At 57.5% G+C, this 14425-nt stretch overlaps 2 protein-coding genes across 3 annotated transcripts; both read right to left on the bottom strand.

The window, feature by feature from the left end:
• Nucleotides 1-1281: 1281 nt before the first annotated feature.
• Nucleotides 1282-5328, bottom strand: ANKRD23 (ankyrin repeat domain 23; the record flags this gene model as incomplete). Its single annotated transcript, XM_079941685.1, is given in 13 exon segments — nucleotides 1282-2233; nucleotides 2237-2254; nucleotides 2331-2338; nucleotides 2341-2428; nucleotides 2570-2623; nucleotides 2626-2661; nucleotides 2753-2857; nucleotides 2947-3045; nucleotides 3294-3419; nucleotides 4595-4643; nucleotides 4645-4724; nucleotides 4926-5029; nucleotides 5214-5328. Coding segments are annotated over 13 exon segments (1350 nt in total). The 3' UTR covers nucleotides 1282-1765.
• ANKRD39 (ankyrin repeat domain 39) lies at nucleotides 4927-14014 on the bottom strand. 2 transcript variants are annotated; one of them, XR_013831128.1, is made up of 5 exons: nucleotides 13843-14014; nucleotides 12686-12789; nucleotides 12146-12349; nucleotides 7764-9700; nucleotides 4927-5029 (listed from the first exon to the last, which is right to left on the bottom strand). XR_013831128.1 is itself a non-coding variant. In XM_079941297.1 (4 exons), exons 1-4 carry the CDS (start codon nucleotides 13940-13942, stop codon nucleotides 9557-9559), a joined length of 552 nt encoding a protein of 183 aa, XP_079797423.1. In that variant the 5' UTR covers nucleotides 13943-14014; the 3' UTR covers nucleotides 7696-9556. The 2 variants fall into 2 exon arrangements, 1 of the variants encoding a protein (XP_079797423.1); XM_079941297.1 differs by lacking the exon at nucleotides 4927-5029 and having other exon boundaries at nucleotides 7696-9700.
• Between the last annotated feature and the right edge of the window lie 411 nt (nucleotides 14015-14425).

The raw sequence follows: 14425 nt of genomic DNA, 5'->3' as shown, positions 1-14425 counted from the left end.
AACCTGTGTATCAGTTTGGGTGGAACTGACATCTTTACTCAGCTGCATCTTTCATTCAAATCTTTGGTGTCATTCATCAGCGTTTTGTAGTTTTCAGCATACAGGTCCTTAGATGTTTTATTAGATTTACCCCTAAGTGGGTTTTCTTTTTAGCAATTACAAATGGTACTGTGTGTTTTAGTATTCAGATTCACTGTTAGCATGTAGAAAAAAGGTTTGCGTATGTTTATCTTGTATCCTGAGATCTTGCCGGAACTCCCTTATTGTAGGTGGAGTTTTTTTGTTTGTTTTTTTTTTGGCTGCGATGCGTGGCATGCGGGATCTTAGTTCCCCGACCAGGGGTCAACCCTGTGCTCCACCCCCGCACACCCCCAGCCCCCCGCAGTGGAAGTGCGGAGTCTTAACTACTAGGCCGCCGGGATCTCCTACATAGACAAGCATGTTATCTGTATGATAATGCTGATATCCGGGTCCAAACCTAGGGATTCTGATTTAATCCATCTGGACATCAGGATTTTTAAAATCTTCCCTCTTGATTCTAATAGGCAGTCTAGGCTGAGAAGCCCTAGACCACCCTGCCTACCTGCTCTGCCCCTGGGGACCTGTCTTGCTGTCAGGCCGGCATGGTTATCAGGCTTGAGTTTCTGAGGAACTGGCCCCTCTCAGCCCAGAAAAAACAACCAGGCCGTGATGGATAATCAACCAGTTTTAATGAACAAAAAATACTGATACGTATAAAAAGGTATTTTTGTCTGTCACTTAAGTGTCCCCATTTCCTAGATGGGAAGTGTCCTGTCCATGGACTTGAACGCCTGTTTCTCCCATGGCCCTAGCGTCTGGGTGCACGGGGCTCTGTCAGGACAGGGCAGGAGGTGCCCATGTGAGGGGAGGGCGTGTGGCCCCTGTTGGGAGCTCTTGTCGGCTTTTTCACAGAATAGAAATTGCCTTGTCCTTGGCCTGAGAAGGCCACCAGTTAGACTAGAAATAACTGCTGCAAAACAGCTATCAACCCAGGTTCCTTATGTGAGGGAGGCTGACCTTCATCCTGGAGCCCAGCCCTCTGCCTGTGGTTCTCAGTTTAGGGCGGAGCTGTTCTCAGATGCACCTTCTGGCGTGTAAGGACCCTGCTTGCCAGCAGTACAGCAGACAGGTCTGCACCAACGCAGTGTGACCGGGAAAGGACAGTGGGGGGGGGGGGAAGCTTTAGGGGAGTGTGTGGAGGTGGGGCGTCGGGCCACCCCCAGTCGGTGGAGGAGGGAAAGGAGCAGCTGAGCTCAGAGCCCTCCACGTCCTGCCTCCGAGGGTTGGGGTGAAGCAGCACGGCCGCGGCTGCAGGGGCCAGGTGAGAGCGCGCACTCTAGTACCAGGGCCGGGGTGACGTCAGCGCCGGAGGCAGAGCAGGGTTACAGGCCACCACGCCGAAAGTTGAGTGGGCCGCAAGCAATCCCCAGCACCCAGGCGCGTCCCCCTGCGAGGGGAGCCGCCAGATGGCCAGCCAGAGGGCAGCGGCAGGCCTGTCCGAAGCCTTCGACAGAGGGCACAAGGTTTCCCTAAAACATTAGCTCCAGCTCGCCGGTCTTGGGGCTTCTGAGGCAAGCAGGCTGGGGCTGGCCTTCTGTGCAGGGGTGCTCAAAGCCGTCCAGCAGCCCCCTCCAGACGGCCAGGCACGGAGGCCCCTGGAGAAACCTGCACCCCAGGGCATCTGCTGCTGGCCATGCACCGAGTCACCACCTGGTGGCAGGAGCGCCCTGATGGAGGGCAGAGCCTAGCCACCTCCTGGACCGGGGACCAGTGGGCACCGAGGAGCCCTGGCACCGGCCCCAGGGAGCTCGAGGCTGTTCCCGTGCTGCTCTGCCCTGGGCCCCCACGCTCCTCCACTGCCCCTCGTCTGGACCCACTGTTTCCTGCACCCGCCTGCCACCCCCGGGTCCTCTGCGTCAGCCCCCAGCTCGCGCCCTGGTGGGGACTGGCTCAGCCTGGGACAGGAAGCCGGGGAGGCTGGTGTGACATGGCTGTCTGGAGGCGAGGAATCAGCCCTGAGCGGGGAGTCGTGACCGTGACCGAGGGAGGAGCAGGCGGGTGAGACACGTGAGTGGCACGGGGGCGGAGATGACGGGATGGAATGGTGGCTGCGAGTGGCCCTGAGGATCGGCTGTTGTCGGCACCGGGTATGGGGGTGCACCACGTGGGCCTGAAGTGCTTCCCAGATGCGCGACTGCCAGTCCTGGGCCAGCTACACTGGGGTCACTGAAGCCTGGGCACGAGGATGCCGGGTGAGTCCCTGCTCTCCTCCCCGGAGCGGCCCGCCCCGCGTGCTCGCTTGCACTCACCACATTCTAACGCCCAGCCCGGCCCCGGAGAGCAGCAGCACCTTCAGGGCTCTGCAGTGGCCGGGCTGCACTGCCTCGTGTAGAGCCGTGTCCCCTTCCTGTCGAGGTGGGGGCGGTGTCCTCCTACCTTCGCTTCCCAGGGTGGGTCAGGTCAGCAGCTACTGTCGCTGAGCTCAGGCTGCCTTAGTCGTGGCCCCCAGGGGTGGAGCCGCCCCAGCCCGGGACAACCAGACGCCTACCTTGTCCTGTGCGTCAGCGCAGGCCCCGCAGGTGACGAGGTGCTGCAGGCAGTCGCGGTGTGCACGGCCATGTGCAGGGGCGTGCCCCAGATCTAAGGGAGCAGTGAGGCTCAGTGTCATTCCAAGCTGGCAAGGCCGTGTCCCAACCCCAGGAAGAGCATCGGGCCGCCCTGCAGCCTGTGCCCTCCCCTGGTCCCAGGCATTGACCCGGGCACCCCGGTTAAGCAGCTGTTTGAGGATGTCCAGGTGCCCTCCGCGGCAGGCCCAGAACACAGGGGTCCTGTCCGGCTGCAAAACAAAAGCACCAAAGTAACCCTGACCTGCAGAGATGCCAGGCGGGGGGTCTGCCGTGGGGATGGCCCTTCCCTGGTTCTCACCAAGTCCCGAGCGTCCACGGTGGCACCCGCCTCCAGCAGCTTGTTCACGAGCTGGCTGTGACCCTTCGGACAGGCCCAGTGCCAGGCCGTGCGGTGGAGCTGGCGTGCTGCGGACGGGAGTTAGCTGCAGGGAGCGCAGCCACCCCCGGAGGTCCCACCCGCAACCCCATTCCCAGAGCTGGTGCCCTGAACAGAGCTGCTTACTCCCCCGTCGTGTGAAGGGCCTCTCCCTCCAGACTCAGGAGGCATCATGGGACCCATGCCCCATAAAACAGAAAAGCCCTGCAGTTTCCTAGGCTCTGACTGGACCACGCTGAAGGCCGCATGCCTGCACCCACCCTCGCTACCTTGTCGTGGGCACTGGGGTCCCCTCCATCTGTCAGGTACTTGTCAGTCAGGGCCTCCTGGTTCTCAGCAGCTGCCTGCAGGAATGCCTCCAGGTCCACGGGCTCCAGCTGGGCCAGGGGCTGTGGCTGGATAAGTTCAAGGACGAGATCCACTCACTCCCCACACTAGGCCTCTGGGACACGGCCTTACCAGTCTAGCCAAGTGGTTCCAAATAGCTGGCGGAGGACCAGCGCACTGTTGGCTTATACAAACAGTAGATTTAAACACTTGCCCCCAGGACCTCCCTGATGGCGCAGTGGTTAAGAACCCGCCTGCTAATGCAGGGGACATGGGTTCGAGCCCTGGTCCGGTAAGATCCCACATGCCGTCGATCAACTACCTGTGCGCCACAACTACTGAGCCTGCGCTCTAGAGCCCGCGAGCCACAACTACTGAGCCCACGTGCCACAACTACTGAGCCCACGTGCCACAACTACTGAAGCCTGTGCACCTAGAGCCCGTGCTCCGCAACAAGAGAAGCCACCGCAATGAGAAGCCCGCGCATGGCAATGAAGAGTAGCCCCCGCTCGCCCCAATTAAAGAAAGCCTGCACGCGGCAATGAAGACTTAACGCAGCCAAAAATACATTAATTATAAAACAACAACAACAAAAAAACTTGCCCCCAGAAGATTCTGACTGAATAGGTATGGGGCGGGGTTACGGATTGACTTGTGTTCCGCCCCCCTGCACAGGTTCATATTGTTGTAGTCCTCACCCCAGTACCTCAGTACATGACCTTATTTGGAAATAGGGTCATTGTAGCTGTAATCGGTTAAGATGCCGTCATACTGGAGTAGGGTGGGCCCTGGTACAATACGAGTGGTGTCCTTATTGAGAAGGGACAGACCTTTGGACACAGGCACGCAGGCAAGGAGAAGGCCACGTGAGCTCAGAGGCAGAGATCGGGGCGATGAGGCCACAAGCCAAGGAACACCACCAACCCCAGAAGCTGGGGAGAGGTGTGGACGGATCCGCCCCCAGAGCCTCAGAAGAAATCAACCCTGCCTGCCGACTCCTTGATCTTGGACTTCCAGCCTCTGAAACGACCATAAATAGCTGTTGTTTAAGCCCCCAGTTTGGGGTACTTGGTTCTGGCAGCAGCTGTGGAAAACGCCAGGGGCGGAGGGCCTCCTGGTGCAGGCTGTGCAGCTGCGCGGCGGCAGTGTCACTCCTCCCCAGGCCTCCCACAGGGACGGGGGGCTCCTGCTCAGGCACTCCAGCCCTGGTGTGGCACTCCCACGCACCCACCTTCCCGCTCACCTTGACCTCAGGCTCGGGTGCCCTAGCGGGGACTCTGCGTTTCAGTCGCTTTTCTCTCTTGTCTTCGAACCAACGTTTCCAGGTCAGCCAGGCTCTCCAAGTTAGCTCTGGGACTGCTGAATCTTCCATGCTGGGGCAGAAAGCAGGCAGAAACAGGACCACGCCAGCCATTGGCTGCTGGCCACGGCAACCCTGGGGCAGCTCTTGGTGGTTCTAACCCTCGTCTTCCCAGCCGCAGGAGAAGCGCCGCGCCCAGGCTGTCAGACCCTGAGCCCCGGGCTCGCAGCCCCCCTGCTCCACCTGCCCGTGCCCCCTGCCCCCCGCCACTCACTCTCCTCTCCTCGTCCAGTTCCTGCCTCTCCCGGGCCTCGGCCTCCAGGATCAGACACTCCGTGTCCACGTCCCAATTCGTTCCTTTCGACTCTCTCCACTTACCTATAGGAACAGAAAAAAAATCAGAAAAATTAGGAGGAGCCCTTATAGAAAACACAACTGTGCCAGACAGGGGAGTCCTGCCAGGAGCTGACGTACAGAGATTAGCGATCTGGATGTGGATCTGAGAGCTGGCCTGACCCCTCTCAAAGCTCCATGGCAGAGCGAGCCCCGCTGGCTCCCTGACCCCCGTGCTTGTCGCTGGCTCTCACCACCTGCAGCAGCGCCCGAGGCCCGGGGGCTGACTGCTGCTCACTCTGTCCTGTCAGCAGGAACCCTGCGGCCTGGGCCTGACGCCGCATCTATTTATGCTGCTGGGCTGTGTCCAGGTGAGCTCAGGGCCTCCCTCGTGGGTTGTTTTCCTTACATTCCTACCCGATCACACCACACTGCCACCTGACCCCAAGCCCGGGGGGACAGAGGAGATGCCTCCCGGATAAAATTCTGAATTCCTACGTTCAAATTTTGGCTCTTCATGAAGCTATGTTTCTTCATAATAAAATGGGGTAAAACTAGCACTTACCTCTTGGAGCTATAAAAATGAAATGACTACCGGTGCTGTGCTTAGGGCAGAACCCACCAAACAATGGTCCATTCTTTTCTTCCTCCCCTGGCCCCCAGCCCCGTGATTCAGCGCTAGGGAGCCCTGAGGAATAAGCACGTTGAGGGGAGAGAAAAGGCTGGAATGATACGATGGCAGAGCCTAGGGCTTCTAGCCACGTAGAACTACATTCCATTCCCTTCTAAAGCAAACTCAGGCAGCCTAACACTTCCTGGGCCCTGCAACCCGCCTCCCAGCAGCGGCTGTCCTGGGCTGGCCCGCAGTGGGGCTTGTGGGGCAAAGTGACACCCTGGGCCTCGCTACCCTCCATGCCCCATCCCTCACAACAGACGTCCCAGAGTGTCCCTGGTGTGCCTGCTTCTCTCGCTGCCCAGGGAACTCGAGCGCCCTCCTCCTTGTCCCCAGCCAAGGCAGCCAGACCCTCCAGACCATTTCCCCAGCAAAGACCATCAACGCAACTGAGCTCAGCCAGCACCCAGCCACACTTGTGTCTTCCGGGGTGACCTGCCGCTTCCCGTTCCTCTTTGGCCAACACAGTCCAGGGCAAAACCCACTACACTCAAGGATTTTCTCGTCTACCATCGCCAGACGCCTTTCTCACCGTGTCTCTCTCTTGCTCCTTGGCCCCTCACCACCTCACACGAGAACTAGGCAGACAGGCCGGAAAAGTACTACAGGTTTCTACTCCCAAAACCTCCTCAGGCACCAGAAAGGAGCTGCCCGGCCTCCGCGTTCTGCTGAGATGGTCTGGGGGTGCCCAGACCACTGCCCGGCCTCCGCTGCACGTCCTCACCAACTGCTGGATGCTGACGAAGTCCATGGCCCCTCCCCTGCTCGTCACGCCCCCAGTGAGAAGAGCCGAGCAGCTCAGCCCTTTTATAGGAGAGCTGTCGGGGGCCGGGGGGCGGGGGCAGGGCAGAGGCTCGGGCCCCCGCCAGGCAACTCCGTGGCTCCGTAACACCCACCAAAGTACCGGTGTGAGCACACAGCCCACTGCGGGCACGGGAGAAAGAGCTGTTTTGAGCTGAGTCAGTTGCATCCTCAGACACCCCCCATCCTGCACCTGTGCCATCCCCCCCGCACCTACTCAGAAGTGATTCAACCAATAAACACACATCCTGGGCGCTGGGCCACCAGCCCAGGTTCCGGGGGAAACGGCTCCCATTCTCCTAAGTGCAGATGCCCTGGAGAAAAAGAAGTGAGCCGCCACGTTGCTGTAGGTCTGGCTGCCTGAGACCCTGGGAGACGCGGCCCAACTGCCGCGGCAAAAAGACTCCTAGAGAGGACCCCTAAAGCACAGACGCAAGGGGCCGACCTCTGCCTCGAGACGCTTCCCGGCTGCTACAGGAGGAGACCGAGGGACTTCCCAACCCCCGGCCAGTTGCCAGGCCGCCTGGGCTGCTCTTGGTGGTGGTTTCCTTCCCCAGACACCCACCCTGCTCCCTCACCACTGTGACGGTCAAGGTCGACGATTAAGCTAGGCCACCATCAGGAGCCAAGCCCAGCCCGTCATCAGCCCCTCATGCCTCTTGAAGAGCCTCCCACGGCCGACACGCACGTCCCCCACCAGGGACCTGGTGGTGGACCTGGGCACGGAGACGCCCTTCGCCAGGAAGGTGGGGTTCAGATCCGCTGCAGGTCCAAGTACGAACGTTAACCACTAATCCAGTTGCAAAGCAATCAGTCTGCAGCTACCAAAGCCAAACTTCCTAATTCTCCCTCAGACACCAAGCACGACTTCCACCCAGCTGTGCCTTGAATTCTGCCTTGACCTTTGAAGGGCAATCTGATTGCTCGTGTCACTCGGATCCTGGAGTCTTATTCACTAGCTCTCAGATTTCCTGGAGCAACATGAGCAGGGATGACCAGGACGAGCCAGCGCGAGGGAGAACCGTGGATCCAGGGCGGCCCAGGGCCCCACCACAGCTGGCTTCTTGGTGACTGCTTCCAAGCCCAGCGGCCACGGCTCACGGGCCCAGCCGCTCCGCGGCACGCGGGACCCTCCCGGACCGGGGCACGAACCCACGTCCCCTGCATCGGCAGGTGGACCCTCAACCACTGAGCCACCGGGGAAGCCCGAGCCCCGAGCTTTTGAGAGAAACCCCATCCTTATGCTCCAGGGTGTTTCTGTCAAAGGTGATTCTTGCCGGTGGTCCTGAGGAGGGAAACGGTTACCTGGAGGAGAGTGAGGGGAAACCGACGAGAACAAGCAGGACTTCAGCTCTGGACTCCACTGCCTGCCACACAGACTCCTCTCCTCCAACGTTCGAGGGCGTTGCATCAGGCTGCATCAGAAATTCTCAGCAGAAGACTTCCTGGTATTCACATGAAACTAATTGGTAGTAACTTAATACTGGTATAACTTATCAAAGAAAAAACGTACTCCTGGTAAAAACTCCAAACATAGCAAATGAAGCTCAGGACACCCTTGGTTAAGTACTCTTGCCGTGGAGCCCGGGGAAGCCATGGGTACAGTTTAACACACAGCTTCCTCACGCTCCTCCTGTGTGTTGTGTGTACGCACCTACATGTTTCTCCATACTTTACGTCATCACGACTCAGCACTCTCCACATTAGCGTACGCTGCGCTCAAAGTGCTAGAACCTTGCCGTCCCCCTGCTGCAAACACCTAGGTTATCTCTGCATTTTTTTTTTTTTTTTTTACGTTACACCCCATGCTCCAATCCAAATTTTTGAAAATGCCTCTGTAAATAAACATCTTTGGGGACTTCCCTGGCGGTCCAGTGGTTAGGACTCAGCGCTTCCACTGCAGGGGGCATGGGTTCGATCCTTGGTCGGGGAACGAAGATCCCGCAAACCGCTCAGTGAGGCAAAAAAAAAAAAAACCCCAAAAGCAAACATCTTTGTGCACACAGATGAATATTTCTCTAGGGACCTACAGAGAAATCAATGTATTGGCCCCATTCAATTAAATTTTAATAGATATTGCCAAACTGCCGTCCACACCGGCGGTAACCAATTTCCATGAACAGATAAAAACAAACACAGTTAAGACAAGGAACAGCATCAAAGAGAAAAGAAAAAAGAGATATAATTATGTACATATATACATAACAAAGGATCAATATCCAGCATACAGAACTAACTCCTATGAATCGAAAAAGAGAACAATTTTAGATGGACAAAGGGTACGGACAGGAAGGTCACAGAAGACAGGCGTTCAACCTCACCAGCAATTAGCGATGCAACCGAACAGCAGCACTGTGTAGTCTATCAGACGGTTGAAAGGAATGAAATTACTATAAACACAAGTGCTGGTCAGGTTCTGGAGAGGTGGGAGCTCCCATACACTGCCCACACGGTGCCGGGCACCCTCCCCAGCACTCCCCAGATATTCACTCGTCTCACCCCCATGTGGACTCCGAGGCAGCCCCACTGTAGTCACTCCCACCTTAAGAGATGAGGACGCAGGGGACTTCCCTGGCGGTCCAGTGGTTAAGACTGTGCTTCCACTGCAGGGGGCACGGGTTTGATCCCTGGTCAGGGGAATTAAGATCCTGCGTGCCGCGAGGCAAAAAAAGAAAATGAGGACGCTGGACAGATGGGTAAAGTGACTTGTACCAAGGTCACTTGGCTAGAAAGCAGCTGTTCATTTGTCACATATTCCACAGTTTCTTCTCATGCTTACATACTTTTGTATCTTCAGATTCGGGTCTTTGCTCGAAATTTATTCTTGTGCGTGGGATGAGGTAAGGATATAACTTTATTTTTTCCAAACGGAGAGATGTTTCCACATGAACTAATTTAGAATACGGTCACCTGTCCAGGCTGGAGTACTGGCAGCCCCACCAAGTCGCCACCCTTGCTTCCCCAGTGGCCAGAATGGGGCTCTTCCAGGGTCCTCCAGCCTCAGGATCCCACCCTGCGGCTCAGGCGCTGACTGAGGCGGGGGCTTGGAGGGCTAGTCCGGGTACCCCACACGCAGCCCGTGACAGGAGCGGGGAGACTCAGCTGGCCAGCAGGTCCCGCAGGTCGCTGTTGCAGGGCAGCAGGTCACAGGCGAGTCGTGCCTTCCGGTCCCGGATGGCCTTCAGGGCTGGGCTGTGTTGCAAGAGGAGGGAGCAAATGTCCACGTGACCCTTCTCGGCGGCCTGTGGGGAGAGAGGCCCGGATCAAAAGCCGTACCCCACTGGGCCCTGTTCTTTCTTGCTCCACTTCTGGGGCCCTTTTAGTCCGAGGAAAGGTCTCATGGAAATGGAGGCGCTGGCCGTCTGAGCCGGTTTCCCCTAACCCCTGCCAAACTGCAGTGACGTGCTGCAGGGTGGCGGGGCACCCTGGTGCCACTTGGGCAGTCAGCTTCAGCTTTTCTTCCTTGTGTCCTCTGCTCAGTGGCCATGCTTCTTTGCCCAGGCCTGCACATTAAGAACAAGGACAGAACCTTGGATCTCTAAGCACCTTTACAAACATTCCGATTGTCTATAGGGTGCTGGGTGCCGTGGGCACAAGACACATCAGACACGGCCCCTGCCCTCTGGGAACTTTCAGATGAGCGGAGAGAAACAGGCCCAGTACCCAGCTTTCTCCTCGTCCCCTCGGAGATCAACGATCCTAATCTGGATGTCAATTTCTAACCTACATCCTCCAAAAGAGAAGTGTTAAGTGATTTACATAGATTATCTTACTTAACTTTTATAATAACCATCAGAGGTAGGAAGTATCATTATTTCCACTTTATAGACGAAAAAACTGAGGCTTATAAAAGTTGAGTAACCCGCCCTAGGTCACAGAGCTAATGCGGCAGCATGGGGAATTCTAAGCCAGGTCTGTCTGACCTCAAAGTCTGAACTCTCAATAGCTATGTTGTATCACTATATTCCCTACTCCTCCCAAGAGACAAAGGGCTACGGGGGCTCCTGAAAGGTATCAAAGTTAATGTTAGTACCAAACACCATCTCAAATTCGAATCTAAATCTTTATTCAGCATAAATATTATCTTGATGAGTACAGACCTGGGATTCCCTATTTTACTGCTTCAACTCAGGCAATAGCGTGTTGTGAGCAGTTGTAAGATGAATTCCAAATAATTTCTGGCAAAAGGAAGTGCCAATGTTTGCAGAAGGAAGCAAGGGAGGGAGGCAAGTAAGCTGGAAGGAAGGGACGATTCACATTCCTCACACACGTGCATTCCCTCAATTTCTCGAGAATGCCGCAAGTGCGGGTGACACCAGCTAGGTCCATCCATGGCAGTGTCCTGCCTATCAACACCCATCATGTGAGCCGTGGCAGTGAAACACTCAAGCCAACACCAGTTTAGACCACTGAGAAACGAGCAACCCGCCTTTCCAACCAGCAAGGGTCTCAAAACGAAACAACTCCCAGCTGCTCACTCAGCACCTGAGCTCAGTGCTGAGGCCACGGCAGGAAACAGGACCAATCCCAGCTGCCTCCAGTGAGACGGAGCTCACACAGGGAATTTCAAGGGGGAGAAGAGTCAGAAGTGGAGCACAGAGTGCTTCCGGGCATCCAGGTGCAAGAGCTGTCCTCCTCTGAGGAAACGGGAAGGCTCTCTGAGGGCGCGATGTAGAAGCTGCAAGCCAGAAGGAAGGACAGACGCTAGTCAGAGGGAAAAGGGTGATGTGAGGCATCCGGATGGGGAGAGATGTGCTCTATGGCCTGCAAGTGATAGAGAAGCAGGTTCAAGAAACTGAAGACGACTAGCGGGGCAAGGGCAAGCTGGCAGGTAGGCAGGGGCTGACCCCAGAGGGCCTGTACAGCAGCGTAAGGACTTGGTAAAAGCAAGCCTCCGAAGGACTCGAAGGCGTGGCGTGGTCAGAAGTGCTTTTTAAACCATCACTCTGGGAGAAGATCAGTGGGGCTAAGGGAGGAACAGGTTTGCACACATAGGCCGTAAGTATGTGTCAACTGCGTCTCAAAGATGCATGAGATATCGGTAAAAGCGGATGCCTTAAGGGAGGGAAGGGAAGACTAAGGGACCAGGGGTGGGGGGCGGGGGGGGGGAGGCGGGGCGGGGAGGGAAACTTGTGTCCACGGGAGACATTCTGTACTCCTCAAACCGTTCACAGCGGGTAGGTGTTTCTAGTCAGAAAACATTTAATTAAATGATCACTCCGATCACAGCGTGGAAAGCAGACTAGAGGGATAGGCAAGAGTGGGTGCAAGTTTCAGAAAACTCCGTGGAAAAGCATTGAGGACACATCATTAAGGGGAAGAAAAAGAAAATGACGCCATACGTTTAGTTCTAATTTATGTGCGCAGGAGACATGCTGGAAAATTATACGTTAATCCTAAAGTGACGAGAGATGAGCACCGAGGTTACAAACGATTTCAATTTTCTACTTTATGCTTTTCCGTTTTCCCCATGTTTTCTACAGTGAACGCATTATAACTTTTACTTTTTTATTTTTGGCCACGCCTTGTGGGATCTTAGTTCCCCGACCAGCGACTGAACCTGGGCCCACAGCAGTGAAAGCGCGGAGTCCTAACCACTGGACGGCCAGGGAAGTCCCATATTATAACTTTTCTAATGAGAGAAGACAGGTTCTTGCAACCTGTGAAACTTCCAAGAGGGGACCCACCTTGTGCAGACTGGTCATGCCGTCGTCGTCCACCAGCCTGGGATTGGAGCCGTGCGACAGCAGGAGCCGGGCGATGTCCGTGTGCCCACAGTAGCTGGCCCGGTGCAGAGCGGTGGCTCCCCCGTGGGTCTGGGCATCACACTTGGCCCCGCTCTCCAGCAGGAACTGGCACACGGCATAGTGCCCGTTGCGGCTGGCATAGTGCTGTGGGGAACAGAGCCGGGGTCAGGGGGCAGAACCGCGGCGGGGGATGCCCCCTCCAGCACCTGGGTGACCAGGGTGAGCCTTCATTCCTAGCTTCAGTTGCCGCCACTGTAAACTGGGGATAATAACCATTCCTACCTCGCAGAATCCTTATGAGAACGAAGTTAAATAACTAATGCAAAGCACTTATGCTAATTAAAAAAACCCAGGTTCACGTGATGCTTAAACAGAAACCCTGCTGGGAGAGGAGGAAGGGTGGGAGAAGAGAAAATGCAAACATCATCCCCTCCCCACCCCCAGAGAGCAGGAAGCCGGTGAGGCTCATCCCCAGCTCACCAGAGCCGTGTAGCCGGCGGAGTCGGGCTGGCTGGGGTCCGCTGCCTTCTGAATTAAATACTTCACTCGGCCCAGGTCCCCGTTCAGGGCTGCAGACCAGATTCCTGCAGAAGGACAACCCGAGCACTGAATAACACTGAATGACTGGGGGCTTCCAGCGCTCCCTTTGCCTCCTGACCTCTTGTTTTCTCATCTATAAAATGGAAATTCATGGGTTCAACAAATATTAACACGAGCACCTCCTCTGTGTCAAGGACTGTGCTGGGTGCTGGCGACATCGCTGGGAGCAAGACAGACAAGGGGCTTGTCTAACCAGGACAGGAGACTGGGCAGACACAGTCACCCTTCTTCCCACTGCAAACACACCAGTGTTGGATAAAGTACTGTTTAAGATGTTTGAATATACAGTCACAGTCAAAAGGAAGAACAGGACATTGCCAGGTGCCAGCGCAAAGTGAAAACCACAGCCAAAGTTGTGAACAGTCACCCCATCTGCGGAATCCCGAGAGTCCTCAGAACCGTCCCACAACTCAGGGGGCTTTGGCTGGAACGCCTGAGCGAGCAGCGTCTGGAGCAAAGTCGGCCGTGCGCACGGTGAGAAACCAGACAGAGCCAGGCTCTGTGCACAGAGCCGCGGGTGGCGAGTGCAGCAGCAAGGATAGTCTGGGGCAAAAGAGTTACCCCGCTGAGCCCACAGGTAGGGATGACATCGCCTGCCTCGAGGCCATCTCTGTCGTATCTCACGCCTGCAGTGCCCACACGCAGCCCCCCTGGTCTGAAGCTCCATCCTCTCGGGGTGGGTGCAATACCCTGGCTGCAGGCTCTGCTGCTCAGGAGCAGACCCGGGAGCAGGGCTGGGTGTCCTAGGGTCGCACCAGGTGAGGAGCCGGGCCCAGCCGCACCACTGGGGAAAGTTCCTGAAACCAAAGCCTGTTTCCCGACCTGCACGCGAGCCGGTGTTTCTAATGCCGAGCTCCCGCCGGGTCCCTGGCGGGCTCTCACTACGCGGGAGCGGTGAGCCCACCGCCCGCCAACGCTCCGACTAGGTCCCCAGGCTGTCTCCCCCTCGGGGCCCCGGTTTTCGGCCACCTCCTCTGCCCTGGGGGCCTGGGGACGCCGGAAGGCGCCGGGCCGGTAGGGCCGCGCACCCGCCTCACCCCTCTCGAAGTCCATCTCGTCCAGCGTCTGCTGCACGCCGGGAGCCGCGCTGGGCCGGGAACAGCAAGGGCCTTCGGCGCAGGGCCGCGGCACCGCCATGTCGCCCTCCGCGCCCTCCCACCCGCTGGCGGGCGCGGCCGCGGGTAAGGTCACGGGCACGGGCGCCGGCGCGGCCACGGCGAGCGGGGTGGGCGGGGCGGGCGCAGCGCTGCCCACCCGCCTGGCCTGACCACTCGGCGTCCGCACGAGCCACGGGGCCGACCAATCAAGCTTCTGGGTCTGAGCCCGGGAGCCAATCGCGGCGGTGGGGTTGGACCTGGGGGGGGCGGTGCCTGGCCGCGCCCGCCCGAAGCGGCCACGCGAGGGCGTCCCAGGCTAAGCGGAGGCCGGGGCGCGCCCGCTGGAACCCGGGGGGACGGGGGTGGGGTGGGTCGGGAGCGTTTATGTGGCGCCCTTCCAGGTTCTCTTCGTCCCACCGGGCTCCCCAAGGGCAGGGGGTCGCCGGGAGCACCCTAAGGTCCTTTCCCCCTTCTTTCCCCCACCACGCGGGCCCAGGAAGACGGATCGCCGCGGCGGCGCGGT

Source organism: Stenella coeruleoalba, assembly GCF_951394435.1.
Source record: "Stenella coeruleoalba genome assembly, chromosome: 13".
Taxonomy (NCBI): Eukaryota; Metazoa; Chordata; class Mammalia; order Artiodactyla; family Delphinidae; genus Stenella; species Stenella coeruleoalba.
The sequence above is the reverse complement of the archived record's forward strand: the minus strand, read 5'-3'. Positions and strand labels throughout refer to the sequence as shown.